Source organism: Furipterus horrens, unplaced genomic scaffold (genome assembly GCF_987537825.1).
Source record: "Furipterus horrens unplaced genomic scaffold, mFurHor1.1.pri manual_scaffold_4, whole genome shotgun sequence".
Lineage (NCBI taxonomy): Eukaryota > Metazoa > Chordata > Mammalia > Chiroptera > Furipteridae > Furipterus > Furipterus horrens.
The window spans coordinates 95,015,511-95,042,667 of NW_028327174.1; the positions used below are offsets into that span (position 1 = coordinate 95,015,511).

At 46.2% G+C, this 27,157-nt stretch overlaps 1 protein-coding gene across 5 annotated transcripts in view; it reads right to left on the reverse strand.

The window, feature by feature from the left end:
* Window positions 1-27,157, reverse strand: part of CACNA1C (calcium voltage-gated channel subunit alpha1 C) — a 713,310-nt gene that overhangs the window by 132,208 nt on the left and 553,945 nt on the right. For 4 of the 5 annotated variants that reach the window (XM_090273794.1, XM_090273795.1, XM_090273796.1 and 1 more), the window contains exons 10-11: window positions 13,435-13,525; window positions 3,715-3,741 (exon numbers count right to left, since the gene is read on the reverse strand). In XM_090273794.1, coding sequence (XP_090129920.1) covers window positions 3,715-3,741; window positions 13,435-13,525 — 118 coding nt within the window. Of the gene's footprint in view, window positions 1-3,714; window positions 3,742-13,434; window positions 13,526-15,967; window positions 16,043-27,157 lie in introns of all 5 variants that reach the window. The other variant, XM_090273793.1, reaches the window with a different exon arrangement.

The window sequence follows — 27,157 nt, forward strand, 5'->3', positions numbered from 1 at the left end:
AAATAAGAATATAGGAAAGGGTGAAGCCAAAGAACTTGTATGCATAACCCATGGACATGAACTAAGGGGGGTGGGATTGCTGGGGGAAGGGGGGTACTGGGTGGAGGGGAGCAAAGGGGGGAAAAATTGGAACTATTGCAACAACATAATCAATAAAATATACAAAAAAAAAAGATAGAAATACATACTCAACACCTACCATTTCCTAGGTACTATATATTCAAGAGTTAACATGCTAGACACAGCCTTTGTCTGCATAAAACTCATGTGGGTGATACTGACCACTAAGCGAGCAACCCAAGAATGTGCCTAGTGCCAAGGTGGGCTTGGCAGAGCACATCAGTGGGCATCCTAGCTGGTCACGGATGAACAAGGAAAGGTTCCCCAGAGGAAAGGGCTTCCCAGTTATTGTTTCCTGCATGGATCTGCAATGAGATCATAATGTTCCTGAGGGAAAGGGACTGCATCTTGCACTTTGTTGTAGACCCACAGGACAGTGCAGTCCTCCTCACACAGTGAGGACACATGCTGACAGACGGGCCGAGCAGCAGAGACAAACTACGCAGATTTACTAACTTCTCACTGGAGACAAGTTTTGAGAGCCCCAGGCCTCTTGTGAGCCAGGGATGAAGGAGGGAGTGAGGAGAAGGCAGTGTTCCTAAAAGAGTTTGCTTGAGACATAATTTTTGACAGTCATCTAGAACAGTAATAGATACTTCAGGTTCTCTCTAGTGGCTACAGAACTGAGAACAAGACAGACAGAAAATCATTAAATTTAATTATTTCATACATAAGTAACTTAAAAATGGACTATAGAGCCCTGGCCAGTGTGGCTCAGTTGATTGGGTGTTGTCCCCATAAACTGGGAGGTTGTGGGTAAAATCCCTGGTCAGGGCACACACCTGGGTTGTGGTTTGTTCCCCAGGCGGGGCTGCATAACAAAGGCAATCAATCAATGTTTCTCCTCCTCTCTTTTTCCCTCCCTTCCTCTCTCTAAAATCAATAAGCAGAAGTAAAGGGAACCTTAGAGGCACATTTCACTACATACGGGGAAAGCTGTTCCTCCAAATTTTTGAACCCTGTGGGATCTACTTCAGAACTTTGTAAAGTCAAGATCTGGAAACCTCAACAGGTTATCTGATTAATCCCTTCAAGTTGCATAATATTTTCAGAATCATTTATTCCCTGTTTAAATCCTATTCTAAACAGTGGGCCCCAAAAGTTGCTAAATTCTTTACTGTAACTAATTCCTAATGTTATAAGTTATTAATTTGCAGAATTTTCCCTAAAAGCTCTGTTCTAATATTTCTTTTAAGTAAACTGTAATCTTGTATCATTCAGTTTTGCAAATAGAATAGGCTAGTTTGAAGCTGAAATTCTATCATATTATGTGTTATTGTTAAACTGAGTAAATGATCAAAAATACTTTTTTTAATTCAAATTTTAGATTATTTTTGGGGGGTGGGGAGTAAAACAGGCTCTTCACTGTTCACAAGGTTATTTCTGAGTTGCAAAAATTATCTCGCCTTTTTTTCCCCTGTATTAACTTGTTTTTCTCCTGTATTCTCTAGTTCAATCTTGGCTGACACAATCAGATATGAGAAAGTGCGAGATCACATCTTTCTTATAACTGTAGTGGAAGCCTTAGCATCACAGAAAAACTGCCTCAGGTCTATTTTGATAAGTTTAATGTCATTTTTAAGCCTTTGCCAGCCTTTGATATTTCCTAAACAGATACCATCCGTGGGTCAAAGAATCTAGACTCGAAGGCCACCATATGATATCTGCTCAGATTCTTTATGGCCACACTGTCTGCTGCAATAGCCACTAGCCACATGTAGCTATTGGGCACTTGAAATGTGGCCACTCCAAGTGAGACATGAAGTAAGTATAAAACACACAATGGAGTTCAGAATCTTAGTATAAAAACTAAATGTAAAACACCTCAATAGTTTTTATGTTAATTACAAGTTAAAATGATAATGCTTTAGAAACAGTGGGCTAAATTAATTATGTTAAGATTAATTTCACCTGTTTCTTTTTACTTTTTAACATAGCTACTAGGAAAATTTAAAAAGTGCATGTGTGCCTCAGATTATATGTCTGTGCAACAGAACTGCTGTAGAGCTACCCACCTCAAGTCCAGGATACAGAGGTCAGAAGACCTTATCAGTAGGACGGCCAGCCTTTGGCTTAAGCTCTATTGAGGCTGGCGCAGACAGCAGTGGGAGGGGGGAGGCAGGTAGGTAGGTGAGCCTGCTTAGTGTTCCAGGTTCCCCATAGCTCGTTCACGGGTGTGAGAACCCTGGAAGGGTCTGTGCACTCACATGGGGTATCGAGGTGCTAATGTCAGTGAACCGACACACCTTGGGAGTCAGAGAACAGAGGCGGAGATTTCAAGATCAGATGCAAATATTGGGGGGGGGGGCATGGGTTCCAGTGGTGGTTGCCCAAACCAGATGAACCTGCTGTACCTCAGCAGGAAGCGCTGCAGAGAGTAGCTTAGACTAGCCGCTGCACAGCACAGATACACAGAGGAGTCAGGGACATTCCAGGACCAGTCCTCACCAAGCCCTGCTTACTTCCCAGGGCTTTGAAGTCCCCTGCCACCATGCATCCGGATTCCAGGCTAAAGAGGAGCTTGGAAAGAGGAAATGTGAAAGACTGAATACTTTTACCTTAAGGGACTATTTAAAATACAGCATTGGGTTACATTTACCCAGCTGGACTAAAATTCAGTGTTATTTATGCTCCAGCTACATAGTAGGTGAGGCCAAAAAAGTAAGAATAGATCAGTTACAAAACCTAAGCCATCAATGTTTTTGGTGTGCACAAGCTTTGTGGGAGTAAACTCACATCTCCACATATCCATCCACTCATCCATTGTTGAATGTATATATGAACAGCCTACCACTGGACAGACACTTAGCTAGACTCTCTCAGAGCAATACTCCTGGGGCATGCAGAGTCTATTTAGGGAAACAGGCTTGTGAGGCCATAATCGGTGTGCAGTATGGTAAGTGCTGTGACAGTGGTATGAGCAAAGCACTATGGGAATGAAGGGAGGTGAGTAACTTCCCCTGGGGAGTTTGCAGAGGATGTCATTGATGTGGTAACATTTAAGGTTCTTGACAAAAGTCTGAGTTCTCCAGACGAAGACATGGGGACACAGTGATGCAGGTAGAAGGCTCCTGATGTATGACAGGACAGAGAACATTCCAGTAAATGCAAGTTCCATGTGGTTGTAATCCAGGGCATGTGCAGGGGAGTGTGGGAAGTGAGGCTGGAAAGGCAGAGGGGGCTATAGACCATAGCCCCTGTGGAAGGTTCTGCAGCCCAGCAGTGTGGTGATCCTGGGTGTTTTCCATAATCCCTAAAGACCATATCTCACTGTGTCCATGAACATGAAATAGTCAGGAAGTAGCAAGCATCCACATTATATTTATGTTACCTGGACTTCACCTTATAAGGTAGTGAGACACACTAGGCCTCACATCAGGATGGTGCTACCAAAAAGACTGACAAAGGTAACTCAACAAATATTAACCCCTGGATTATTTGCTTGATCTAATCCAAAAACTCTTCATGACAGCCATACAAAAGAGAGCAGTTACCCCTTTGAAGAACACCCCTAACTCTACCACCCACCTGGTGGGGTGCCCAAGATAGAGCTGATGGGCTCAAGGAAAGAAGAGCAGCATGCATCTCACTTACCTGAACTTCGACTTGGAGATCCGGTGGCTGAAAGAGGAAAAGAACACATTAGCAAATGATAAACATTTCCTTCCACTTCAAAGTCATTCGGCAATGCCAGAGAAGTCTGATATTCCCTGTTGACTATATATGGGCATCGGATGGATGTGTTGTGTGACTTAGAACAACCCTGGAGAGAGAGAAAACTCTATTTGTCAACATCTTCTGGTGTGTTTGTAAATGTAAACACTGAGGGCTTGCCCTGCTGACAAGTCTACAAATCTAGTGTCTTTTAAGTGGGGAGTGAGAGCCTGTGTTCCGATGATCTGCGTCTACCATGAGGTTCCAAGAGGTCAGGTTAGGCAACGTGTTAGGTGTGCTGGACCTTGAGAGGAGCCACAGAGGACAGGGAGGCCTGGATCTCCCCAGCCAGAAATGCAGCGGCGTAGACCCCACTGCTGTCTGAGCAGGAGCGTGGCCAATGCTGGGTATGAGGTGAAGGTGAGCAGAAGGAGCCAGCAGGAAACTGAAAGGCCACTAATGTCCATGGCGGAGGGCAGAAAACTGGGCCTAAAGAAACAGCCATGGGCTCTGCGGAGAAACCTAGCATGCTGACAGTCACGTGGCACCCTGAAGACCTGGGAACTCTGGGACAGGAGCACAGGGCAGGTGTGCTACACTTGAAGGTCAGTGTATAGGGGAGGATCCACTGAAAGGTGAAACCTTCAAGGAGGCCCCAAGACAACAAAGGTCACATAGGAGAGTCCAGGGAAGGCTGGATAGAGGCGGGTTGGGAGAAGAGGGAGGGATGGAGGGAAGGAGAGAAGAAGGAAGGGAGATAGGTGGAGAGAGAGTGGGGACAGTGCAAGCACATGAGACAAAAAAACTGAAGGCCACGTGTCAGGAAGGTTTTGGTGCAGAGGGAGGAGACACTGCAGAGATTGCAGGTGGACGTGCAGAAGGGTGCAGAATGCAAGTCAGAGGTGGCAAAAGGGATGGGACAGCAGCAGAGAGACAAAGAAATGCCGGGAGAAGATCAGAGCAGGGGCTGGGGAGGCAACTGCTGCGAGCCTGTGTCATCCCAGCTCAGCACAAAGCGAGCTCTGTCGCCTAGCAAGAAAACAGCCCCTCTCATTGTTTTTTATTTAAAAAAATTAAACCAGAAGATGTGACAGGTGGCAAAGCCATCGAGCATGAGATAATTATATCTCTGGGGCACTGAGACTCTGAGCCAAGTGCCTTTACTGCTCTGAACCGTTAGCTAATAACCTTTTCCCGCCTCCAAAGACTGCCTGCCAAGGCTAGGGGGTTTAATCACATGTTAACAAAGCGTGTGGGAGGGGGAGGGGGAGCCAGGGCAGCATTTTATTTAGAGCCACAGTTTACTGGGGAAACAAATGTTTTCCAGGTGCTAATTGGGTGGCAGGGAGTCAGGGTGCTCCATTCTGCAGCAGGGCTATGCTTAGCATGACACCTTCTGGGTCCTCCTTAGGCTTGCTTTTAGGCAGTTCATGTTCCTGGATGCAAACATAAGCCAGTGCTGATGATCATGATCTCTGTAACTGTCCACAGAGCCCAGCCCAGCCCTAGGTCTTCTCTCAGAAACGTCTCAATGACCCTCTGAGGGGCCCTTCCCCATGAGGCTCTCTTTCTCAAGTCCAGGTGAGTCATAAGAAAAGTGGGTTCTTCAAAACTACCACATAGAAAAACTGATATCTGCCATGTTCACATCTCCCAAGGAAATAACTCTGAGAGGTGGGCACAGGGAAGGATTAGGGCAAGAGGTGACTGACTGAAGTGAGGACCAGCTAGGGCTGAGTTTAAGCGTGGTCATTGGCTATGGGTCCTTGCTTTGCATTCTGGCACAGTCTGAAGAGGAGGAAATGGACCACTTAGTTGCCAGCCCTGATGTATAACCCTCAACACCACACTTGAAGACTGACTTTCGTTGTTGTTGCTGGTCTCGGGGTTGTGAGCTTAATTTTAGGCTTTCTGAGTCTGAAACATCCACCCCCCTTTAAGCACCATATTACTTAAGCATCCCTACTTGAGAAAGGGGAGGGTATTGTTCAAGCAGCACCTGTCTGAAGGCAAAGTAAAACCCCAGCTCTTGCTGAGCGGAGGTTAGAAGTCTTGTAAAGCTCAAGTGCCTGATTCCTCCTTCTCCCTGCACAGGAATTGCACTTCATGGAAGCAGAGGACCCCCTGCTCTGCCGCCTTTCAGCTCCTGTGAGGTGGCCATCAGCTCAGGGTTTAGGAAGCTGGCCACGCTGGTCCCCTGTGTAAGTCAGCGAGCCAAGGAGCAGGTCGGTGCTTTGTGTCACAGCCTCACTCCACAGCCGGGGTTCTTTATTGTGTGGTAAACGCTTCCTCCTACTGAACAGTCGAGGCTTCCAGCTTCTGCAAACCCCAGTGGGGCAGGCACAGCTTGCTCAGAAGGCTTGTTGGCTTTTCTCATTATTATCCTATCCTATCCTACCCTATCCTGGAACCCAGTCTAGTGCTTTAAGTGGGTTTTTAAAGAGCAGGGAGGCAAAGAAAGGTAGTGTTTAACACATAAGACCATCAGAACAGTTCTGCTGGGTCAGACCTGGAGTTCATCCAATCCAAGATATTTCCTCTGCCCAGGCCTCCAGGACAAACCTTCTAGGAAACCATGATTTTCTTTGATATGAAGGTTCAACATTAGAGAAAAACCTAAAACTCTTTTGTTTTGCTGAGTTACTCAATTTGCATATGTCATTACTTGACAAATCTTTGAACTTCTTGGGAGCTATTTACATTTGCAGCTTCTCTCCCCTTCCTGGAGTAACGAGCACCATATGTTTACTACCTGCTATGGAAAGTAGTACTTGCCTGAATTGTCCCAATTTGCCTTTAACATAAATCAGATGGCATCGAGTCACCACCCAGGTTTACAGACATCTGACTCAATCTCTTAGACCCCACAATGGCAACACCACCCATAGCTGTTATTCCTAGAAATTCAAACCCTGGCCTTTGTCACTGCAGAGCCTAGCTTCAGCTACTAGGTGCTGAACTCAGTTGTTCCACATCTCTGACCAAAGTCTTCTTCTCCATTATCCCTCCTGCTCTTTCACTGAACCCAGGCTTTGTCTCCACTGGGTCTTCCAATCACTCACACTCTGCCTGGGCACCCGGGCTACTGCCAGACTTGACTTCCAGTTCTCAGTCTGGCCCCACGGTCACGTCTGTGTTGCCCTCCATACAACGCAGCCTCCCATGCTGCCTGGGCCTTCTACTGGGCCTGCTTGGCAAACCCCACCCTCATTCACACCACTATCTGTTTTTAGTGCTTTCAGGCTACAGAGCCTGCCAAAGAATATGTCGAATTGTTCTGCAGGCTGGCTCCACGTTTATGATGTAAGTCTTTACTGGGGCTTCAGCACTGCTCCACAATCTGTGACCTCACTAGTCTGAATCTCTTGTACTGTCCTTCAGGTTCCTAGGACACATAAACCTCGGTTTCTGTGATGAGATGACAGATCACTTGGTATGACTCCTATCATTGACTCTTTTCAGCAAAGCCTATTTCCGAGTCTATATTCTTTAGAGAACTGTAGGCTCTGAGAGCTTAGATAGCACTTGGATCTACGGTTTGTGATTTATCAAGTGACAGAATGCTTTATTCATATGAAATCTTACATGGAAGCCCAATGTGTAAAAGAGGAGAACGTGGTCTCCTTCTGTAGTAGCCCCACTGGCAGTTCCCAGGGCCCACAGGCCTCTGCTCACAGCACCTTCCTTTCCCAGAGCACCAGGCTGAGATGGGAGCAGAAGTGCTTTGGTTGATGGATTAGCGCTAGATCTTAGGACTCCTGACGTTGGGTCTCTTTTTCCATTTCCAATTAGTCCCAGAGGTAAAGGAGCTCCTTCTTCCTGTGTGAATCCAGTGTCTCAAACTCAGTTCCCTCCCAGAAGCCCTCATTTCTATTCTGGAGCCTTTAGCTCCTCCCTTTGCACAGACTTCTTTTTTGTCTTAAAGATCACCCCCAGTCTTTACTGTGATGAAAACAAGTCTCCTCCTTCTACGCTCCTATTTTCCTCTCTCCCTCCTGTGGCCCCACTTGTGGAGTGAGCGCTGGTGCATTTGCATGCCCTCTCTTACCCCAAGTCCTTAGAGTACAGCTCCAGAACACACAGAGCTCACCCCCTCCTCTGTCTGCACATGGGACTCTAGTCTGAGCCATCATCATTGCACACCTTGGTGACTATTCTAGAGGCCTTCACTGGGAGCCCGCTTCCCTACTGGCCTCACTCCTTCTCATTCTTTTCTTAATATCAAAGTGATCCGTCAAGAATGCAAAACTAGACTTCCGGCCAAGATGGAGGCGTAGACAAACATGCTGCGTCTCCCTCTACAACTAAGAAGGAATACAACTATCTCATAACTAGAAACAACCAGAAGTTCTAGAAAATCAAAGTGCATGGAAGTCCAGCAAACAAAGATATAAAGAAGAAATACTCATCTAGACAGGTAGGAGGGGCGGAGCCTAGGCGGAGAGGACACTGTGTGGTGGTGGCAGCAGCAGCAACAGCAGCAGGCTGGCGGAAAGTGCAGTCATACATTTTAAAAAGTCAGGAGGGACACCTGGGGAGTGTTCCCAGCTCCTCACCAGAGCAGCTCACTGTCCCAGCTCTGGGGAAAATCAAGCCTCATTGCTTTTGACTGTGCAAACTAGTGGGGGGTTGAGAAGGAGGTAGAAACTGCCAGTCTCTCAGCAGAGTCTGCTTGTTTACAGAGCCCCCACAGACCTAGAACATCTGCAGATGCCCCCACTCTGGGAACGATGGCCAGGGCAACAGCTAGAGGGGTGCCAGTCTGGTGTGGAAGAGGGAGAAGTGCCTGGAAAAGGGGTGAGTGCTGGGCAAGCGGCATTGTTCCTTCTCAGACCCCTCCTCCGCATACAGTGCCACAGCGTGGTGAAACAGGTTGCCCTTACTGACGAATCCCTAAGGCTCTGCCCCTTACAATGTAACGGGAGCGACAGCTCTCCCTGGGACACAGAAGCAAACAAACACAGGAGACTTCCAGCCAAGATGGAGGCCTAGACTGACACACTCTTGTCTCCCTCCACAACTAAGAAGGACTACAACTACCGCAAAACCAGCAATAACCAGAAGTTCCAGAAAATAAATGTAAGTCCAACATATGAAGTTATAAAGAAGTGGTGCTCATCCAGACAGGTAGGAGGGGTAAAGCTGGGGAGGAGAGGGCAAGCTGTGCTGTCCACAGCAGCAGCGACGGCAGCAGGACAGCGGTAAGCACACACACCCACATTTAAGGGGAGGTGAGAAGCGCCTGGGGAGCACCCCCAGCTACAGACCAGACCCATCAGCTTGTAATTCCAAAGCCAGGGAAGGCAGACCTCCATCGCCTTAGACTGTGAGGCCTGGTGGGGGTGGGGACGGAGGAGGAGGCTCCCAGTCTCTCAGCAGAGAGTGAACAGCAGGAATCCATCTTGGACCCTCTCCCCCACAGAAAACGCCACAGCATGGTGAGATGGGTCACCCGGCTGTGACTAGTGCACGGGGCTCCACCCTCTATAGTGTAGGAGGTGTGACAGCCCTGCCCAGGAAGCAAAGGTAAACACAAAACTTTTCAAGATGGCACAGATCATGATAGAGATCCTGGTGATGCAGCTGACCAGACAGCAAATATCTAATCTAACAAAGCTGCAGATAGGAAATCTTTCTGAGGTACAGCTCAGAGCTTTGGTTATAAAAGCGCTTACAGACCTAACAGCAAATCTTAAACAAGATGTGGAAGGAATGAAGGCTAGTCCTGTTGAAATGAGCAAAAACACATATGAAACTAGTGGTGAGGGCAGGAAAACCAGGGATCAAATCAACAAGTTGGAACATAGGGAAGGAACAGTCAACCAGTACAGAAACAGGGAACAAGAAGTGAGGAAAATGAGGAGAGGCTCAGAAACATATCGGATAGCTATAAACGGGCCAACATCCAAATCATAGGGCTGCCAGAAGGTGAAGAAGAATAGAAATGAAAAAATTATGTGAAAAAATAATGAAGCAGAACTTCCCGAACTTGGGGAAGGAAATAGACTTACAGGCCCAGGAAGCACAGAGAGTTCCAAAACAACTGGACCCAGGGAGAACCACACCAAGACACATTATAATCAAAATGTCAAAAATTAAGGATAAAGAGAGAATCTTAAAAGCAGCAAGAGAGAAGAGGAGAATTACATACAAAGGGGACCCAATAAGACTGTCAGCTAATTTCTCAAAAGAATCTCTACAGGCAAGAAGGGACTGGCAAGAAATATTCAAAGTAATGAAAAGCAAAAACCTACAACCATGAATACTCTGTCCAGTGAAGCTGTCATTCAGAATAGAAGGGCAGTGAAAGTGCTTCCAGGACAAAGTAAAACTGAAGAAGTTCATCAGATCCAAAACATTGTTATATGAGATGTTAAAGGGACTTGTTTAGGAGAAAGAGGATCAAAACTATGAACATTAAAATGAAAACTGTATCACAACAACCAACAACAGAAGCTAGGGAACCGAAACAAAGACAAACTAAGTAGGCAACAAGAGTGTGAACAGAATTATAGGCATGGGGAAAATTATGGGGGGGAGGTCAGTAGGGAGGAGGAAGGGGGGAGAGGGGGGAGATGGTACAGGAATTACGAAGCATAGTAGGAGGGAGTGGAGTAGATAGGAAGATGTTGAGAAGAACTATATGCACAACCAATGGGCATGGACTAAGGGTGGGGGACAACTGGAGGGAGGGATGTCACTGGGTGGAGGGGAACAGCATAATCAATAAAGCATATTAAAAAAAAACAACCTATTTACTATTTAAAAAAAAAAAAAAGAGAACTAACCAAATCAACCAGCTCCACATTCCATGACTTCTCACAGTCTTGTGACAAGACCGAAATCATCAAGGGTTCTACCAGGCCCTGCTGCATCTCTAGTCTTGGCTCCCCAGTCTCCACTCATGTCTCACTGGCCAAACTGGCGTTCTCTGCATTCTTCCACTCAAGGGCCTTGAAGTGCACTGTTGCCTCTGATTGGAACATTCTTCCAACTCTTTACCTCAGTAACGTATGTTCAACCCCGCTGTTCTCAGCTGAAGTTTTATTTCTTCACATGACCTGTTCCTAAGCTGCCAGTGTAAATCAGGTCCCTCCCTTGGTCCTTAACCCCACATTACAATTACTTTTTCTTCTTAACACTCACCTCAATTTTAATGACTCATTTACTTATGAATGACAATTTCACACCAGATTGTGAGCTCTGGTGAGGGTGTTAGTTTGCTCTGCTGCTATGCATCACCTTCACCTAGCTCCAAGCTGGGCACACTACTGACTGTGTACAAACAGCTGTGTCTTGAAATTCTTCCTCCCATGGTTTCCAAGTGAGTGCTGCTATCTGTTCCCCTAACGCTCCTCACCTGTTTCATTTACCTGTTCTTATTCTTTCTTCTGTGTGTTCATGTCCCTTCATTCCTCTATGAACAACCCTTGCTCTATGTCCTCATGAATAGTTTTTACACTGATAACCTCAAACATGTGACTCCATCCCTGCTGGGAGCTGGACCTTGGACCTCCATGGCCTGCTGTGTGAGCTCTGCAAGTCCCTTGGGTGGGCCCTGCCTCAGATGGCACTTCAGCATCCTTATCACGTCTGTCTCCAAACCTTGATGGCTCCTCCCACTGCATCACCTGTCTTCCCACCTGCCTCCTGCATCCCAACTATCACATTGCAGTTCCTTTCTCTTCACCTGCCCCGCTCAGGAACTATCTTCATCCTGGCCTCTCACTTCATATAATCCTTACCCGGACCCGGGCCCACCTTACTTCACAACTAACCTCCTACCGTCTCCTCACCACATACCCATTCTCAGCCCTCAGCTTGTTCTCACAATATCTCTCCCACCAGGAATGTTGGCAGTCTCATTCCATAATTGTCTGAGGTGGGGTGGGATTGGCGGTGTGAGATGGGGAAATACAAGAATTTATTACGTAGATATTATAATTCTGGCACTGGGACCAGGTATCTTATATGCACAGCGCAGGTATATAAATGTGGACATTCACGGGAATAACAGGGGCCATTTCTACAGAGCTCTTGGAGCCTGCAGAGTGTGTTCTCAAGATAACGACAGATAGATGAGAGAGACTGCCAGCTTCTCTCTGTGGGGGACAGTCATGTTCTTCCAACAGAGTCCCATACTCCCCTGAAGCACACTCCCCAGTCCCTCCTGGTCTGTGACTTGGGCCATGTCCAAAAGCTAGGACTTCAGGGTCCTCATTCATTTTCTCTCCAACCCTCCTTGGTGTCAAGAACACAGAAAGACCTAGAAATGATGGGCTCGGAAGGCTTGTTATCTGCCTGTCCCTAATGTAACTGACTGGGGCCCACTTTAGAAACCCAATTGCTTGTTTTATATGGTTCCAAAAGAAGAGAAGGGAAAAAAGGCTTGGCATGCTGCTTAAAAATGTAATTAGCACTGTATTTTAACAACATTTGACAATAACTGCTTCCCGACAACGCTGAGAAACCTGCAGTGCAGACTCCCTGGTGCCATTGTCAGAGTGAGTGATTCTGAAGGCCCCGTGAACCCTGGGAATGGAAGTTGCAAGAGCTGGTCTGTTCTAAGTTTTCATTCCAGTCTCCTCTGGCTCAGAGGCCATTCTTAAGGCTGGCCTGGATTACGTTTAACCTTTAAAAAAGAGGCGGGTTTGCCCAGATGGTAGAGTCATTTCAAAGAGGAAGGGTGAGATAAGATGCCATTCTGATGGAGTGATTTAGAAACTCATCTTGAGACTGGTCCTACTCACAGCCTACTCTTTGCAGTGCCTTTCAGTGTCCACGGGAGTTGACAGTTCTTATACCTCCCAAAGTGGAACCTGATTTGTCCAGGAGGAGGCCTCATGCTGAAGGTTTATTTTTAGCAGCTAAACCATTCTCCCCCTGCTCTTCACCCCCCTTTTCTTTTTGAGGGGAACATTTCCCAGGGACTGACTACTGGTTTCCATTTTCAAGATTGAACTAAGCTTGGTGATTGTGATAATCCATCTGTAGACTGTTCCTCCTCACACTTGGCCCCGTCCTAGGCTGAAGTCAGCTCATCGGAAGCCTGGGCCTGGGAAAGGCAAGTCTTGAACATCTGGTCTGGGGCTTATGTTAGACGACTCGGCTGCAGTCAGGGCTAAGCACAGGTGAATTTACTAACTTAAGTTTGCATTTCAGGTACCTGCTTCCCTTCACTGGATGGATAGCATAGAGATGCAGGTAAGAACCAACAAGTTTATAATTTTCTGGTGTATTTTCTTACCTCTTTGCCTTCCTTCCATGTCTCTTTTATCAGAATGGAAAGGGTGGTTAGCAGGACCCAAGGACCCTATCGCAACCGTCTCTTGTGAAAGAGGGTGAGAGGGACTAAAGAAAAAGGCTTCTGAGCCATGCACAACCCCGCACACACACTCTCTGTATTTCTCTGAATGTGATGCAAAGGGGCTTAAAACCCAAGAGCTGGAGCCTCATAATTGAGGAGCAATCTCAATTTAAGACTCACTACCACTGCATGGGGCCACCCCAGCACCCTCTGTCACCCGCACAGGCTTCTGTTTCTTGCTGCGCTCTGAGCTCTGCCCACACCAGGGATGAGCCAACTCATTCTGACTTCAGGAGCAGGTTCCCTCCCTGTGTCCCAGGAGCCCAGCCCCCGGGCTCGCCATGCCTACTCACGCCAGTCTGGCCCCACAGTTTTCTCCTTCGATGTCACCGCCAGCCACGTTCTCGGTGTTGACAGACTCCGTCTCACTTGTAGGCATGCTCACTGCAAGAGTCAAAGGGATGCAGAACAAGGCATGAGAGTGGGGAGGAGATGGGAAGAGAAGAACATTTGTTTGCAGTACACAATCCCAGGAGGAGTGCTGTTGGGAGGAGGGGAGCCAGCAGAGCTTGTTGGTGAGGGTGGGAGGGCTGCTGGGAGCAGGCTGAGGCTCAGGCACTGCCCTGGCCAGGTTCGGGGTTTCCGTGAGGGAGTGACATGCCTGCTGCTCATCTAGGGTAAGCTGTGCTGCTGAGGACACTCTAAACTAGTGGAATGCAGAAGGCAACCTGGTGATAAGATCATTTACCTTATAGAACACATCCTGAGAATATTCACCTTTGAACCTTCCTCTACCCTCAGCTCTGCTCTCAGAGAGGCTACGCAAGCTTTTCCATTTGCATCCACTACTTGCCATAAAAAAAGTGGGCTTTCCTGAAAATATTTTATTTCCCTTATTTTTCCATCCACTAATTCTAAGATGCTCCATTCCCAAACTGAGGGACCAGCTTGTTGTAGAAAGGACATTTCTGCTGCCTGCAGGGACTACAAGCTAGAGGTGGAGGAAAGGCTTCTTCCTACAGTGCACACTGGGTCCTGGGTCTGTCACATCTAGGACAGGACCTGACTACACAGAGCTCCAGCAGAATCATGCACTGAGATTCAAACTAGCACTGCAGACCTCAGGAAGAAGAATCCACCAAACCAAGTTTACATGTGGCTTGGAGATAGACTGCTGGGACGCCCTCTCCCCTTCCAGCAACCTTGAGATTCCCACCTCAACAGGCTCACCTGGGATAGGAACCACCTTCTTCCACTAGCACTAACCCACCCATCCATCTCCAGTCTCTCCCTGAGGTGGCAGGGGCTGTGTCTCCAGACCAGCAGTATTTTTTGCGTGGAACTCATTGATGGCTTAGAAGAAGTCATTTCTTTTATTATTGTTTTTTTGATTCCAAATAAAAATTTAACTCAAGAGAATTCTTTTCTACCCTTTTAATATGACATATCAATGAGTTCCTTACTTGTGCCAACTCTTGTTCGCTAGGGTAGCCAGCCCAGCATGGGTGGGTTCTGGTTCAACTCTCCTTGCAGCACACAACTCCCCGTGTGGAGAGAAATCACTATCTCACAGCAGGCAAAGAATCTACAGTTAGTGAGGGTGTGGCATCAGGTGATATGGGTACAAGTCCTCATGGAGCCACCACAGCCCAGGAAAAGACTTGTACTGGATAGTGCTGCTAAACATGAATTTTTCCCAGTTTCTTCTCGTGTGGATGAACACAAGATGGGCAGGTGAGAAGAGACTCATTTCAAGAACACAGAAGATACAAAGAGAAAGCCCATGATTTAACCTGGGTTTGACTGTCATGTATGAGAGACCTCTCCACGTTAGGACTCATTTTCAACAAAGTTGGGTAACAAGAAATCTAGACGCCACTTAAAGACGTTCAGAGCTGGATGAGACTTCAGGCATTATCTAGCTCTAATTTGTCCCTTTCACCTCACAGGAGAAGAAGGTGAGGTCTAAGAAAGGAACAGATGTCAAGGTCACAGTGTTTGGGCTTTGGATTGGAGCACGAGAGTCAGGACCCTCTGCACCAGGCTCATCTAGACTGTCTCCATGCCAACCAACTGCCTTCTCTACACTCATGAACAGATGAGGTTCTTAGAGCCAAATCAGGCTGGGGGGACATCATCACAGCATGGTGAAGAGCCAAAGGGCAGTGTTGAATGTCACAACATTTATATCCTCTCCACAGCCTGAAATTTGAGGGAGCTGGTAAGCAGGACCAGACCTCAGGGATGGTTTTAGCACTGGGAGTTGGGAAGATGGACTTCGAGAGCTTTCCAGAGCTTAGCCCATGCCCATTAATGAAGAATAGAACTGAAGAGCCTTCAGTCTTTCAATCCATCTATCTCCAGCCATTTCTGACCGAAGGCTCCTTTAACTCTTCAAGCATCATTATATAAAGAGCTGAGCTGTGTTCAAAAAGCTATCTTACTTTGTGACACATGGCTCCCATAGAGCCCCTAAGGTGGGGAGTAGTGTGATGGTGGTGGCCCAGGCATGGAAAGACAACCCAATTAGGAGTGGGCAGGCCTGGGCACTGGGAAGGACCGTGCTAACTTCTAAATCAAGGCACTGCCTGTACCAGTACCAAGATAGCATTTACAGTGACCTTAATCTTGGCTGGCACTATCCAAAGGAAAGACTCCAAATAGCTATTGATTATCACATCTGCTGACTTTATATATACAAAGATGACAAGGCAGTGGCTGTGAGTGAGACACATTGCCATCCCCTCACAAAAACACACACATATATACACACACATATACACATACATGACCAATGCATCACGAGCCATCAAGAAAAATACCCTCCCATCCAGTCCAGTATATAGGAACACACATTTATACATACAGAGCACAAGGGAACATTACCATGGGTTTCTGTGGAGTGACTAAACCAAGCAAACTTCCCTTTCTTCTGATCAAGCAAGCCTGCTGGAGCTCCTCCTTTCACAGACAAGATGATCATTTTCAAGAACCAGGAACAAGACATCAACAGAGAGCATGCAGTCAGCCACGGGCAAAAGAAAGAAACAAAGAACTCAGCTTTCACATAGAAGATCCATTTTCATCTCCAAAAATAAACTAAAAAATTATAAAAAGCAATACACCAAAACAAGTAAGAAAACATAATAAAATAGAACCAAAACCCCAAATCACATGAACTAATGGTACAAAACAAATGATGGACACCTGGGAGAAGGAATTACTCCAGAAGAGGCTTCGGTCTACACTGGTCTTAATCTAGTCAGTGGCTTTGAGAGAGGGCTTCCTAGGAGGGACCACCATGCATCCTTGCTGCTTCCTTTGGAAGATGCCCTTTTGCAGGCTTCAGTGGGATAACTGCTAAAATAAAATTGCAGCATTGGTGGCCCCCTTCACCCCTACCCAGCAGCCAGGTGACTGGACCTCATCCCCACCTGTAGCGGATTCACTTGTAGGTGGAAAACAGCTGTGGATCTACTTGGCCCTTTGTCCAATTCAATCATTCCATTCAGTAAAGACCTATCAAGTGCCTCAGGCCTGATCATATCACTAACATATACATATCTGTTTTTAAAAGGTTTAAACAGGCCAACAACTTGCTCAGTAACTTGTCAATGGGTGGACTTTCGAGGAAGTTTGTATATAAGAAAGAATCCTGTAGGCTTCTCTCAGGCCTGGGCTGCAGTTGAAGAGGGGGTGCTGGTGAGAGTGTAAAGACCCTGATTGTTGTCAGTGGAACAGGAGGAGTTCAGTATTCTGCCACAGACTTTGAGTTATGGATAGCAAATGCTTTAGCTAATTCCCAAGAAAGAGAATTTTCCCACTCCCTTTGATAGAACTGGCATCAGCTGTGCCTCCTGCAGGCCCCACGGAGAGTGCTGGGGTACGTGGGGAGTCAGGCACAGTCATAGCCAACAAGTGAGGTGGGAAATCTCCTATCGCTCATGAGCAGAAGCGTGTGCTCTGATCAGGAATGGGTAGGTGGCCCCATCAGTTACAGCAAGAAGCGTGAAGGAAAGGTCAATCCAAGCTTTAGATTCTTCTTTATCTCATCTTCTTCCCCCAGAACTCGGATGATGTCCAATGAACATCCTTGAATGCTGCTTGTGAGTGAGAATACTGAAGACTGGCTTGTGACAGAAAAGAGTCAGGCTTATTTTTAACCTATGTAAAGGGCCATTTCCCAAACACACATTTTAAAAGACAAAACTTGGAATAAGCACCAGCTTCACAATCAGGAGCATTTTTTCCCCTGCTTCTGGAAAATCCTATTTGAAAAAAAGCACTGAGAGTTAGGACCTGAAATGAATAACTTGGTTCAAATTTGCCTACTGGAAAAGATTATGTCTCAGTTTAGAATGATAACAGTCACTCAGGTGAACATCTCATGAGGGGCCTTCTAGTCAGAGGGCTAAGCATGAGGCTGTCAATCACACACTTGTCCTGACTAATGATGAAAAGCCAGGAATGTTGTGACCTGTTATACAGAAGTGTTATCCAACTTTTGTCTTTTGCATTGATATTGTGCCACCTTGTTCAACTTCAGAAATATCTGTATGATAACTTTAAATACAATAGAAAGAGCTTGATAAAATCATTGAATTTGACCAGTGCTCATCTTTCCTGTGGGCAGCGTTGGCAACCACCTGTAGGGAAGGTGATTTGAAGAGCATCTAAATCATCCCCCTTGATGGTGGGCAGTAGTCTCTACTAGATCTGATCTTTTAGATAAAGTTATATCTGAAGGTTCCTTGCTGAAATGAGTAAGCAAATAAGATGGGTGAAGATGCAGCTGTGTTCTTATTACTAAGGGATTAGACAGCAGGATTGTAGCTGATTCCTCAAGGGACTAGCTACCCTAGAGAAATAAACTTGGATTCCTTCTTGAAAACTGAGTGCCCAAACAGTTGAAAGTTGAGAATTATAAATGCTGGCTACTGAGTCTGGGGAAGAGATGGGCAGCCTGCCTCCTTGGGACACTCAGATGATGAATTGAATGTAAATCAAGGCAGAAAGATGGCAAAGAACCTGGGTGCCCGGAGGCACCTCTCCCCTACAGAGAGCCCCCCTGGACTCTCTGAGAAGGGAAACTTGATGTCTGCTCATCTGCAGAAAACGTGGTAATAAAAAAAACTTCTGTGGGATGAAATGTGCCTATTGAGTGGATTTAAGAAGAATTTGGAGGAAGACCACTAGAGGGAAAGCTAGTTTCCTGATTTTCTCACTTCATTGTTACTAGGTACTGTGGATCGAATCTGGGTCTCAGGGTTCTCCTGGCCCTTGGCTTCTGCTAAGAGGATTCCAAAAGAAAATGAGATTTTCATGAAACAGTAATTAACAGCTGTCATTGCAGAGGGTGAATAACATAATTACCTATTAATATCACCAATGGCTACAATGAATTGTATAGACTTCATCTTGCCAAAAATTGATTCCATTTTGAATTAATGTCATCTTTCCCCAAACATCTACTTTCGGTGGCAACTCTTGCTTGCCTGGTGCTTACTAGGACAATTTCTGTGTCTCGAAGGAGGTGCACAGTTCTTGTCTCACAGTAATCAATGTCTCTCCCCTGACCTACTTGGAGAACAGTTGTGTGGATACTGGGGGAATTCGAATAAGCCACAAGATAATCTCCTGAAACTGGAAATCACAAGAATTGTATCGGGAGAGGAGCACTAGATCTAAGCTGCTGTGAAGATGGATGTTTCCTGGTATGTCTGGGTGTATGAACCCTCTGAGAGTTTATTCATTAAAATTTAGGAACCTCCATTAAAAGCCAGGCAGTGCTTGGAAAACATGGCTGTACAGATCATCTGGCAAGCCCTTCTGCATCTGTGGGCAACAGGGAACGAATAGGCTCACAGCACACAATCCTCTATGAAACTAGTGATTATCTCCAGTCAGGTCCTCATGCTGCTTAAAACAAATCTCCAAGTGGTTAGTCTGCTTCAGGCTGTTCCAGTGTGTTAACACTTGTGTTTCCCAGAAAGAGAAATTAGATCTCATTTAGACAACATGATGAAAACATGATACAACACATGTGTCTAAAGATGGCCAAACTCACTTACATGAATGAAAAACGACTTCAAAAGGAGCCAAGATTTGAGAAGAGCAGCTTCAGTATTGACAGAGACAAGGAAAGTCACTAGGGTTACTTAACAGTCAATCCACAATGGAAACTGGAAGAAAAATCTCCTTTGGTGTTCCATTCTTTACTCTCTTTTTCCTCCTCCCAACCTTCCCATCCCCGAGGCAGGAGGAGACATGTGGAGAACCATCCACATATAAAATATCTGGCCTTGCTTCTTGAGGCCTTCTGTCTTAGATCTTTTTTTATGCATTGTAATTGACTGAGTGACGCAAGGGAAAAGCTCCACTGAGTGAATAAGGAATGAACTTGGGGAGAGATGGGGGAAACCTGCCTAGTTCTGAAATCCTGGGTCACGCAAGACAGTTTTGTGATGGAGTTGGGGCTTTGCAGTGCCCTGTTTGACTGGCAGCAAAAATGGCTGGCCTCTCTTGAGATTTGCCCAGTCTTTATTCTGGAACTTAGCTGGTGGTCTCATTAGTCAAGAGCAGAGAACTCATCAATCGCTGTCAATATTTTGTCTCTTCTTGTGGGAAGAGGGTTGATGCGTTGGGGCCAGACCCCGCAGCAGTAGACAAAGGCATTTTCTATGCACCCGCACACCCTGACCTTCTCCAGGGCTGTGGAGCGTAATAAGGAGCCGAAGGGCTGAATCCTGGGTCAGCCTGCCTGCTCGACCCACTGCCCAGGCGACCGAGCACTCCTAGATGGAACTGAAGAACTTACTTTGCCATTTATTGCCAGATGCCCATTTTATTATCTTTTTTTTGCATACGAATATTCATTTTCTCAAAGTACTAATCAGAGATATGGCTGACAAGCAAAATGATTCCTAGTTTCCTACCATACTGACTCTAATCTAGCATCTAAAACTCCCTGCAATTTGGATCCATCCCATCTGTGATGGCTGAAGGTGTCCCCTCAGAAATTCATATATCAAAGTCCTAACTTCTGTACCTCAGAGCTGTATTTGGAGATAGTGTCTTTAAAGAGGTAATGAAATTAACGTGAGGTCATGAGGTTGGGTTCTAATTCAATATGACTGGCGTCCTAATCAGAGGAAAAAGTTTGGACACAGCCACTTACAGAGGGAAGACAATGTGAAGACACAGGGAGAAGACGGCTGCCTACAAGCTGTGGAGACAGACCTGGGGCACGCCCTTCCCTCGGAGCCCTCAGAAGGAACCAACCCTGCTGACACCTTGATCTTGGACTTTCCGGTTTTCTGTTGTTAGGGCAGTTCTAGCTGACCAAAGCACTATCAATTCATCCTATTTCCTTTTACGTGTAGCAGAAACTCTCCACCCAAGTTGGGTTGTCCTGCTCACTGTCCCTTGAATGTGCTATCTTTATTCCAACCCATGGGCTTTTATATCTAGGATGTCCTATATCACACCCTCTCCTGGAGTGCCTGTGCACATCTCCTGCATTGTCCCAGGGGTCAGGGAACTACAGTCCTTTGGCCAAATCCAGACTGCCATTTATTTTGTAAATATCAAGTCCCATTGGAACACAGCATGCCCACTTGCTTATGTGTGACCCAGGGCTGCTTGCACGCTACAACGACAGAGTTGACTAGTTGCAGAGGAGGCTCTATGTGGCCCACAAAGCCTAAAATATTTACTAGCTGGTCCTTTAGAAAAAGAGGATTCTGACTCCTGAACTCTTGAAAATTTGCCCACCCCTGGAGGCACAGTCCTGGTCTGTGGAGGCTTTCAGGACCTGCCACTGCCCCCAGTGCCCTCTTCTGAGCTCCGGGGACACTGGGACCTGTGAGAAGTAGAAAGAAAAGCCTGAATTCAAGTTTCAGTCCCACCCTCTCCTGGCTGTGTCACTCTGGGGAAGTTATTTAACCTTTCTGAGGTCAGTTTCCTATCTGTGAAAAGAAGGTAATGATACTACTTAGTTCAACAGCTTCTGGCAAGAGTTAAGTTGAAATATGTACAAAATAACTCCGTAAAGTGTTAGTGCTATAAGTATTTGCTAATATTACCAGCTAATCTTCTTATAGTTTGCTGAATAAGTATTAGATTTATGCCCCTAACTAAATCTTAATTTTCTCAAGGCCAGAGACTTCATGTTAGAATTTTCTGGACTCCGTCTCAGATCCTTGTGATAATGGCAATGGAACTATAATAACAACACTTTATATCTTCATGGAGTCCTAAGGGTACTCCTATATGCTAGACATCATGAGAGTTTGTCCTTCAGACACACTGTCCACCCCTTTCCGCCACACCCTGTTTCCAGGAGGCCCAGTGTAAACCATCAGCAAGTGCTCCTGCGAGGGCTTCTTTCTGTGCTGGTCAACGGGAAGCTCCAGAAGGATGTCTGTGAAGCCTGGTGCTTGCATGCGGGTTGGTGCAGATTGGCTTTGTCTCATTGCCGAGAGCCATGGGCCTGTCATGTGACCCTCTTATGACCATCCTTTCTCACTTCTGGAAACTGCCCCCTTACTTTCTCCCTGCAGGCCTGTGGTGACAACAGCTCCCTCTGGGTGCTGCCCTCAGGGTCCTGCACTATCCCTTCTTGACTTCCTTAAACCCTGCCTGCATCTTCATTAGCTTCTCCTTAAATCACCCAGTTTACATGTCTACCAGTGCAGGCTAGGGAGATAGGTGAAGTGTAGTCCCCAAAAGTTGAAGGTGACAGCTAGTAATGACAGAGAATGACTGCCCTTGAGTGCAGGGCCTCCCTAGCTACATCAGGCAACCCCTGGAATAACTTTGCTTAAAAACATATTTGCAAAGCCCTGGCTGGTGCGGCTGAGTGGATTGAGCATCAGCCTGCGAACCAAGTGTCGCTGGTTTGATTCCCAGTCAGGGCACGTAACCAGGTTGCACATCAGGTCCCCAGTTGGGGGCACGAGTGAGAGGCAACCACATAGTGATGTTTGTCTCCCTCTCTCCTTTCCCCTCTCTAAAAATAAACAAATAAATAAATTAATAAATAAATAAAATCAGTAAGCATGTCCTCAGTGAGGAATATATCAATAAGCATGTCCTCAGTGAGGAATATATATATCATTATATGTATAATGTTATGCTTATTTAAAAAGAAAACATATCTGCAGATTGAATTATTGGTAAGAACTATTGATGTAGGGCATTATCCTGGGACTGCTTTAGCCCCATGGCAGAAAATTGAATATTCTGGTTACTGCCCTAGGAGACTCACTTAGAGAAACTGTGCTACAGTTCATCAACATTTTAGAAAGATTTTATTTATTTCTTTTTAGAGAGAGGAAGGGAGGAAGAAAGAGAGGGAGAGAAACATCAATGTGCCAGAGGTACATTGATAGGTTGCCTCTTGTGCGCCCCCAAATGGGGACCTGGCCTGCAATCCAGGCCTGTGCCCTGACTGGGAATCCAACCAGTGACTTTTCAGTTCATAGGCCAGCACTCAATCCACTGAGCCACACCAGCCAAGGAAGTTCATCAAATTTAATTTTCTCTTGTGGAAAAATTAACTTGGGAAGTTATTCCTTTCTGCTTTTCTACGGTTTGATAGATCAAGCATATGACCACATGTAGTCTCAAGCTGATGGGCAAAGGAGCTCTTTATTTGTCTTTATCCAGCTCAGAGTCTTAGCATTCTCCCTAGTACTGGAATCCTAGGAAATGCCAGGTTGTCCTTTCCTTGACCTTGCCAATAAATAGCTCCAAATCCTTGACAAGTCACATCATGATTTTGGGTCTCATTTTTCTCATCTCTTATATATAAATAAATTGAATGAGATGATGAGTTATACATCACTTGTAGGGGAAAGAAAGAGAAGGAGTAGGAGAGGAGAAAACAAATTGCATGGGGAAAAAAAGGAAAGAGATGGTGAGAGAAAAAGCAAATGGTCCCCAGCCAAGGTAGGCTGTCTGGGTTGAAAGGTCACAGAGAAAGGTGCCACCAGCCGCCAGAGCAGTCTCAACAACTTCCTGACAGCCCAGGCCCAGCATGGCTTCCTCCATAAAAGCAATTAAAACCTAGTTGATTTTAAGCCATCAGAAAGTAAATAAAAAACAGGATTAAATATTAAGAAGCCAAATAAAGTGGCCTTATTAAAGAAGCACAATATAAGCATGATGTGCCATCATCATAATTATTATTACTGCTATAAACTGGGAGGAGGCATAAATGCCTGTCCTTGATCTGCAGCTATAATCCAAAGAAGAAAACCAGGGTCGCTGTGCTCTCTGCAGGCCATAAACACTCAGCACCCCTCCAGCAGAAAATGTATCTCCACAGTTGTAGTGCCATAGAGTAGGGCCACTTCAGTTATGTCATGTCGAGGGGACATGGGCTGTGGCAGGAAGAGGCAGGGGAAGGAAATAAACACATGTCCCTTTCCCTTACCTTTCCCATCCCTTCCTCACCTTCATTATGGGCGACAGGGCAGCATGGAACATTCTCGGGCCCTTGGGACTATGGGGGAGATAGGAGATCTGATCACACAGGAGGGGTGGACACCCCCAAGGGAAAACAGCTCACTGCAACCACGGAGGGTGTGACAGAGATCTTTTAGACATGGATGACAGGGCCCTTGCTTTGACGAATTCCTGTGGAAATCCAATTCTTTTAGGGACAAAATAACTTTTAGGTTGGAGAGAGGACATTATTCTAGTTCCCAAGGCCAGATTTAGCAGTAGCTAGCCATACATGTGGTATGACATGAAAGGAACAGGGAATGAATTGAGTCCCCAATCCTTCTCCAACCCACTCCCATGATGTGTACTGGTAACTCCTTCATTTTAGGGCCTTGTCCCCTCAGTGCACAATAGCAGTTGTTTGTGTCTTAATAACAATAGCAGCTCAATGTTTTGATCACTTGCTCCATGCCAGCTACTCTTCCACGCACTTTACATATATTAACTGATTCAAACCTCTAAACAACCCTGTGAGGGGTCACCTGTCCCCACTATGTGTTCCTAATATATAGATGAGAAAATAAAGTCTTAGAGAATTAATTTACTTATTCAAAGTGGGCAACTAATGAGATCAAGCATTTGAACAGTGGCAGATGTTACGCTAAGTCAGCCCTCTTAGCTACTAAATATTTGGATGAACTTATAAAACCTTTTCCTAATCATGAGAGAGGACTACGGAGTCCTGTGGACGTGCTTGTACCTCTAGGCGGAGAGTGCAGAAAGTGCAGGTGGGGGTCTGGCAAGAAGCCACTCATTTTATAATCCTGTCCAGGCCCTGCCTGCCAGTGCTGCTGGGGGAGGGGAGGGGGACAGAAAGCAGAGCAGTGTGGTTAGGGACATGGGCTCTGGAGCCAGGTGGCCTGAGTTTGAATCCGTGCTCTACCACTTTGGAGCTATGTGACCTTGCATCTGCTACTTCACTCCTCTGTGGCTCAGTTTCCCCACTGTAAAATAGATTTCAATCATGCCTGCATTACAGGTCAAGACAGAGAAGGGCAGCCCTTCATTTTACAAGTGACAATGTTAACGTCTAGAGAGGATCAGTGACTTGCCCACAGTCACGTAAGTTAGTGGTAGAGGTCCAGGCCTATTTCCACCATCCAGTGATCCCTCTTTTTTTCACCTGTCACTTACTTGCATCATGGAGAAGCTGAAAGCCACCCTTGGTCATTACAGCTGAGCATAGGCCCAGGGCTCCCTCCCTGGCCTGGAATTCAAAAGTTCCCCTGTCGGTGAGTTATGCCCTGTTCTTTGCTGTTGACAATAGCTGTACAGAACTCACAATCCACTCTTTTTTCTTTGGGTTCTGTCTTCACTTCACTGCTTTCTGCTGCTCAGGATAATTTTCACCCAGGTCACATTTCCCGCAAGGAGGTCCCGCAGGGAATAGCACAATCTCTAAGGATGTGGGTACCCACAGAGGGGAAGCTCTCTGGAGTAAGGAGCAGTACTTTCTTCGGCAGGGTCTCAGTCTTCCTTCCCTTCCAGCATGCAAGTCAATTGCTGCCTTAAATTCCTAGGCTGCTTCCACGAGTGGCATTTATGTGAAGTGAGTCACTTTATAAAGTCTCCAACCCCATGATGCCTCTTCAGCTCCATAATTTCATGAATGCGTTTATGGGCAGCTGTCAGAATATCAATCAGCTTGCCCCCTTCTGCGGCAAGTCCTTTCCTTTAATTAATCTCCCAGCTCTGCCTCCTGCATGCTTGCAGTTGTTCTTTTCCTCCTCCTTGCCTGGTTGCAAGGCCAAGGATGCAACGACCTGGTCTACCTTGTGATTTCATCACCCCACATTTTCCACTAGAGGTCTTTCAGCAGTATGGGAGGCAGTGCTTCCCTCCTTGGCATCTGTCAGACCTTGTTAGGACAGTCAGTCAACACTCAGAACTGCAGGCAAAGAAGGGCAGTGGCTAGAGGCAGACTTCTGGGATGGCGGAGGGCCAGCTGCAAGTCATGGTCTATGAAGAACCTGGAAAGGTTTAATTTAGATATGGTAGGTTGGGAAACCTCATCACCATCTCATCTTTTCACATGAGAGAAAAGAGTAGCTCTGCAAGGAATAGGCAACAAAGAATGAGAATTTTGTCCTAATGGAAGAAACATTTCCAAAATGGTCTGACTCCCTTGAGAGACTAAGAGTTGCTCATTATTGGAAGTTTGAAGCATTTGCTTGGGGTTTGCAAGGTTTCTATTACCTTAGAAACAAACAAAATGAGCTTTCCAAGCAAGGATGCTCTATGTGATGAAACACCAGGTTGCTGATCGCTTGTGAGGGGGCAGGGACTGGGCCCAGAGAAAAGGGCTTCCTGAAGCCCTTACTGAATTTTCTCATTTGATGGATGAGTCTCCCCTCAGCTCCATCTCTTCATATCACATTATTGTCACTCACTGCATTGAATGTTCAGCCTTTCTCCCAAGGTCCTTTGAAAGTTGGTCTCACTCTGCCTATCTAACCTCTTTTTCCATTTCCACCCAGTGTTCATCTTCTCTGGTCCAGGCATTCGGCTCTACTCTTGGCCTCCAGAATATGCCACACTTGGTCAGTGTGATCTGACCCCGTTTTTTCAAGGGCCTGACACATGCATGGTGCTTGCCAGGTCCTATGCACCTAGATCTGGTCTTTGCCTGACTGGGACCTCGGCCTGGGCTCCCCATGCACAAGACCCCTTTCCCTCCAAGGCCTATTGCCTTCATGAAGCCTCTTAAACCACACAGCATTCTTCTTCCAGAAACACGTGACATTTGTGCCACGTGGAGTAGAATTCTGGTACCTAGTTCTTTTTCTGCTCATTAGATAAGGGGATAGCACTGTGTGATGTTAGAAAACACTCATGAAATGATTCCCTTTAATCCTCATAGCACCTGAGAAGACAGCTAGGGAGGGTGTCTTCATTCCCAATTTGTAGCGGAGTCTTCAAGTGAGCACAGAGCTGGGACAAGGATGCAGGTCTCTGTCCTCTGCTCCATGTTGTTCCCTGGCCACAAATATTGGTGGGTCCTTGAGCACACTCCTCATTCAGCTTTCTTCTGCTTCTTCACCCTCAGAGAGGGGTAGGACTGCGTGTGTCTGGGACAGGGCCAGGGTCAGCACAGTTGCATTCGTTCATGCTTCACCGGAGCCGGCACTGGAATGCAGTCAGCTACTCACTCAAGGCTCCTTCCTCCCTCCTGTGCTATTTAGGAGAAGGGCCAACGTGTGACCACAGGTGGGCAGTGGCTGCTCATGCCCAAAGCAGCTGGGGTGACTCTGAATCAGATACAGAGAAGGAGAACCCAACACCAAACTAAATATGCAAGAACAGATGGATTTTAATGTCAGACAATGCCACTTTTATTATTCTACTGAGTAGCGTCTCCCTCCAGATTCTTCCTCTCAAGGCTGACTCTGAATCAAAGGTATTAATCACCCTTCATACCTCCTCCCTCTTTTTCTTAATCTTAGAACTCCTCTGTAATTTTTCAGAAAGGTGGGCTTGTTGGAGAGACTGACTGTTCTATCTTTAGAGGGAGAAAAGGGTTTTGAAACATATAGGACAGGTACCAGAGTCTTCAACAAGCAAAAGGCC